Source organism: Myripristis murdjan, chromosome 21 (assembly GCF_902150065.1).
Source record: "Myripristis murdjan chromosome 21, fMyrMur1.1, whole genome shotgun sequence".
Classification (NCBI taxonomy): Eukaryota; Metazoa; Chordata; class Actinopteri; order Holocentriformes; family Holocentridae; genus Myripristis; species Myripristis murdjan.
In genome coordinates, this window is record NC_044000.1 from 15,452,782 (window position 1) to 15,458,781 (window position 6,000).

Below are 6,000 nucleotides of genomic sequence, written 5' to 3' on the forward strand. Positions count from 1 at the left end.
TTGTAGGAAGACACACACGCACGCACACACACACGCACGCACACACACACACACACACACACACACACCCAGATCACACACACCATTTTGCCTATTGCAAATTTGTGCTTTTTTTTTCTCTCTCTCTCTCTCTCTCTTTTTTTTTAGTATTGGTGTATTGGAGCTTCACATTAATCTGAATACACTCATGTGCTTTAGGGAGAAACATGAGTAATATTGTTGAGCCCTAATTTTTGTTTTTGCAGCTTGCAACGAGTGCACTATCCACAGCTACATCTTTTAAAGAGTACAGCCCCACACTACTGCCTGGTAGTAGTCCTGTATAATGAAATGTGACATGTTTGCTGTTTAGGGCTATTTTGCTTAAGCCAATACGCAACTTCACTGGGGCATGGCCAATTGAGACTGGGGCATGTAGGAAGAGGGCATGCAAGCTAACCCTTTGTTTAGAGTCTTTTGGCCTTGTGGCAATATCTCGCCTCAGTGAGACTGCTGTAAGCTACACAGCCTGGCCTAATTTCATCTTCAATCAGTGTCTCCAAAGCCATCAGGGATAACTAGGAGCTCTAGCTCAAAGAGCATCTCATTTATGTTTCCAGTTATCAATGCATGATATTGTGCTCCATGATCTTACTATTTAATTCAGCACAAATGTTGTCAGACAGGCTGGATGCAGTGGCTATTAAAATATCTTATTAGCACACAGAAACTGATTAAAAGCAAAAAACAGATGGTTTGGAAAGGACTATCAGATTACCTCCTCCAGTATAAACATCCCATGAGATGAAAATAGCCCATGGATGAAAATTCCTATCGTATGAAAAGTGAGATCTGTATTGTTATGTTGTTCAAAGCTCCATCTGCTCCTCCTCCCTAATAAACTTTGTTTCACAGACCAATTATGCACAGACATTCTAGCAAACCATCCCTTTGTTTAATAAATTACATTCATTATATTTATTTTCCCATAATTAACTTGATATTTATAAGTACTCTCATTTCGTTATACCACAAACTAAAGTTACAGTATGCAATTTACATTTTCCACAGTGAAAACCTGAACTACTTTTATTTATTTATTTGTGAATATAACTTGCACAGACTGATTTCACTGTAATAAATTCCCTGAATGTAATGGAGGAGAGCTCTGGATGTGTTTCACCACATACCGTGAGAAACCAAAGAGGGCTGAGAATGATGAAAAATGGATGTGCTCTTTTAGAGGGCAGCTATCCAAGTCTACTGCAGCACACCTTGTGCACTGTAGGCACTCTGCGTCCCCTGTCCTTTCACTCCCCTGCTACTAAACCCTCACTAGGGGTAGAGAGCCCTTCAGTCCCCTCAGTGGGGAGTCACCTATGAAACCCTGCACCCACGCATACCACATGTCCCAGATCATTCAGCACGGTTAGCTAAGCTGCCGCTGTTATGTAGCCATTATCCATTTAACTTCCCTGCACTGCATGGTGTCAGCTTCCTTTTGTTAAGACTCATTCAGTTACAAAGTATTATTACACCCCGTGGAATAGGATAGTTTTACAAAGCCATCAAGGGAAAGCATTTATCTCATTGATTATGCATTATCTTTGAGAGCAGAAGGCATGTGTGGTGTCTTCTCCCACGACCTTTTTTGGTTGTTCAAATACAAGGTAACACAAAAATAAAACTAAATGCCCTTGTCATGAAGGCCTGTGCTGTGCTCCAATGCTCCCCATTGTCCCAGTGCTTTTAATTTCTAAGCATACGCATAAGCAGCTTAACTTTTTGCCTTTGCAGAGCAAAGAGCCAAAGCTTTGTTGCTCCTGATGTCACCAGGCTTCCTCAAATCCTGACAGTGCTTTTCAAGATTTCCAACTATGGCTATAGACAGGAGGGCTAAAACAAACTATGTCACTTTTGCAAACAATGGCATTTAAGGAACATCAGCATATTATAACAGAGACAATAGTTTCCACGACTGCATCTGAGAGACAAAGACAGAGAGACAGAAATAGAGAATTGCTACACATGATGTAATACTGATTAATATTGAATTACATATTCAACTCATCATAACCAATGCTGGTTTATTTTCTGTTTTCTTTTAATATTGCAGTGTGATTTGTAATGTAGAGTAGATGTGAGGAAAATGCAGGGCTTTAGCAAAAAGACCAGTTTAATATGAGGGATTAACTGATTTGCATGGGCACTGATAACTTGAAATGCAGTTAATAAAAGAGACAGGGAACACATCCACTTTCCACCCCATCAGCTCCAATTTGTAAACAACGGACCTGAATCAATAGGGCCATTGCTCTCAAGGATGCCATAAATGTTTCATTTGCTTTCCCCTATAGCTTTGGGAGCGTGTGGATTGTGTCCTCCATACCAGTTTAATGCATTTACTCTGTAAGCTGCTCATTCCTAGTCACCACGCTGTCAGCCCTGACATCTTTATTCATGAGCACAGCCGCTCACTGTAGATCCCTCTGAGGAGTATTAAGAGTCATGTCTTGAAGCCTTGATGCACACCAGGGAGGATTGGGAAGAGACAGAGAGCAATGATTATGTTGGAAGGTTTCTGTGGCTCCTTAGTCTGCCATGCTTTAAACAGTATAGATATATGAAGTTTAGACAGAGTACAGCACATGGAGGATGGCAGGACAGAAGACTAAGTGAAGTTCCCTTAAAAATCTACTCCTCACCAGCAGTCCCCAGAGCAGACCCCAGAGTACTGTATTTGTCTTGCAGTTTTCTGAAACAATCTATTCTAGCAGTGTAACAGCTGGCTTATGGTTTCCTCCTGATTAGCAGAAAAATGCCTTGGCTGATGGCTGCTGATGGTAGATTAAACATGCATCCATGGCCTAGAATTTCATCAAACTCACAATGAAAAATTTAAGCGCTGGATCTTTTTCTATGATTAAATAAAACCCTATGGCTCTTTTTTCTGGGATAGCCTCTCCATACCCTTCAGGATGCATTGGACATTACCAAAATAGAGATATTCTATGATTTCAAATGTTACTTCAAAGCAAAAATTTCACCAAAGCAGCAGCATTTGCTTCTAAAATGATAGCCTAAAAACAGTTCCAAAATAAAAATAATAATAAAAAAACAGCATATTCCTTTTGTCCTGTTCTACAAGATAAATACATCACATTTACTTTGAAGGGCTATATCATGCTGACCATAAAGAACGCTAGGGGAAGATGGCAGGAGGTGGCAGTCAATCTGAGGATTTATGTCACTGAGCAGTAACATCATTCTAATTCTCTCTGACTCAGGATTGCTGCATCTGCTGTACACCATTCATACCAAGACCAGGATTTGGCCAAAAATGACCTAAATGGTTTGCTTTAAAGACAGAATATTTTTGGGCAAACTTGACTGAGCTGTATTTCAAATACCGTCTGAATTATTGATACACTTATGTAATTCAACAATGGTTAGATAAGCAAACTGATCCATTTTTATTCTAGTGATCTCTCTTTTACTGCATACTATAAAATGGCTGAATGCATGATGTATTCAGCCACAAATATCACATTTTAAATACATGGTGACTTTGTTTTATTTGAGAAGTGTACAGCAATTGTGTACACAGTAAAATACATGTTCTCCTTAAAGCAGGTTGACAGGGCAGCAGGTGAGTTTTGGACTCAAATTAACTCCCTGTGTCTCTACTACAGTCTCTCACTCAGCCCGTCAATACAAAATAAACTGTGCATCACGTTGTCATAGCACCTCACCTCCTCAGTCTGTTTGGCATGATCTGCTCTTTGTTGTATATCACAACACCAAGAGCAGGTACAAAACAACATTTCAGCAGCTGTTTATTTGGGTTTATGCGAGCTGCCAAAAACAACAGCACCTTACTGTAATTCCATGCCTGTCAAGTCTTAATAAGTTGTTATGTGCAGCTGTTATATCTGACACAATAAGTCATGCAGTGGCTATTTAGTGATCTATTCCCGTTACCTCCTCTACCAGTTCCATAATAATATGAATAGGGATATGCTGCAGCATGGGTTATCCATCACTGCTAACATTTACTATGTAGGGAATCTCTTATACAAAAAAAATGTTATTCTAATTTAAGGGAGGATCAAAGATAAATGTTTATTTTTGCAAAGCACATGAATAATGGACATTTCACATCCATTCAGCAATTGCACCATCAATAAATATGCTTAATGGAGTCATTTTTGAGCTGACTGCCCATATTGTTTCCTCTGTCAAGGGCAATGTCTACCCCTCATCTTGTAACTGATTCTGGCTGGTCAGTATCAGACTGACAGGCCACGTTATGGAATGGACATATTGAGGAGCTGAGGTAGGTACTCTCTCAGGGACAGCATGTCACAAAGACCCCCCTCTGCTGTAGGGTATGCTGTGACAGTTGCAATGTTGTGCCAGGTCATTGACTCACCATCCTTACGGTGGTAGGTGATCTCCACCTTGCGCTCCTCTGATCCCAGCACAGCCTGGGCCACCTGGCTGATGGCATGTTTGTCAGTCAGCTGGCCATGGAGGAAGTCACAAGTGCATGGCTTCTGCATGATATCTGGTCTTGAGAAGCCTGTCATCTCACAGAAGCCGTCATTGCAGTATATGATTGCACAGTTCTGCACCCTGGCATTGGCTATCACAAATTTCCGATCTGCATGGAGACACAAAAAATTTCACAATTTTTGAATGCAGACTGCTTACTGTACTGGCTGGGCACCATCAATGTCTTGCAAGTGAAGCTGTACAATAATTTTGTTAGGCAAACATTATATAATGCAAAGCAGTAACTCAATAACTCAGTCTTGCTTTTGTCTACCAAGAAAATGTTTCCATGTTTAAAGTTTTTTTGAGGGAACAAATTACAAATTAAGCATTTTTGAAGTTTGAAGTTAAAAATAATTTCATTCTCATTTCACTATATTATCACTAACTATTATTATCACTATATACATCATATCTATCTATCTATCTATCTATCTATCTATCTATCTATCTATCTATCTATCTATCTATCTATCTATCTATCTATATATATATACACACACACACATATATATAAACATATATATATATATATATAAAACAAATTCATTTCGTGGCATGCCCTTATCTACTAGCAGTCATAGGTCTATTAGCAGTCATAGGTAGCTATCATGGAAATACTTACTCTGACCCTCGAATTTGCGAATTATTATTCCAAGGAATGTGTTTTGGGGGGCAACGTGACCTCTTCGTACAGGCATATTTGGGCACGGAGTATCCCACGACCTTCAGTAAAAGCGCCTTTACAAGTAAATCCCGAAGTTACTGTTGTTGACTCTTTGAGATATTTCCTTTAAAACAAACCATACTCGGCGGCAAGCACTGTTTCCACTTTAAATGACCTTTCCTAGTTTCGCAAGGGAGTTCTTCAGCCCGCATGTGCTCCGGAGCATTTAAATGCCTCCTCACCGAAACGCATGGAATCGGGGAGGATTGCTTGGGTCAGATCCAGTTCGCAAACCATTTCTCGTTGAAGATGGATGCGATCTTGACGTCCTCCGTAGTCGTGTGTTGGACGCGCACAGCGGACAGGGGCTGATATGTCAAGGGGAGTGACGTTACTCTCTGGGGGCTTAGTTTCTTCCACCTCGGGTAAGGTTAATTCCCAGCCTTGTGTAGGAAGATATGTCATAATCCTCAAATCCTCATAATCAAAGGTGTATTTCGAATTTTGTTCAGTGTAATCTGCTGCGCATTTTATGTCAAGAATGACTTCGCTAAATAAAAAAAATAAAAAATAAAAAAAAATCCCGTGGACTGTTATATTCTTTATCTTGTAACGTTACCTGCTGGATCCCTCAATTCACACAAAATATTTACCATATGAGATGAACTGAATGTGGCGCTGTCCGTGGTGCTGAAGTTTCAGTACTACTTACTATTCTCTTTGGGAGCTGGGAAACAATACTTCAGTGAATGTACAGTCGCCTACTTGCGTGTGCATTAAAATGCTTCTGCCTCGTAGAT

At 40.0% G+C, this 6,000-nt stretch overlaps 1 protein-coding gene across 1 annotated transcript in view; it reads right to left on the reverse strand.

Moving 5' to 3' along the window:
- Nucleotides 1-5,526, reverse strand: part of kcnh7 (potassium voltage-gated channel subfamily H member 7) — a 40,430-nt gene extending 34,904 nt beyond the window's left edge. Inside the window, exons 1-2 of the mRNA XM_030081362.1 lie at nt 5,159-5,526; nt 4,412-4,642 (exon numbers count right to left, since the gene is read on the reverse strand). Of these exons, the coding sequence (XP_029937222.1) occupies nt 4,412-4,642; nt 5,159-5,234 (307 nt within the window). The 5' untranslated portion in view covers nt 5,235-5,526. The remainder of the gene's footprint in view (nt 1-4,411; nt 4,643-5,158) is intronic.
- Nucleotides 5,527-6,000: the final 474 nt, after the last annotated feature.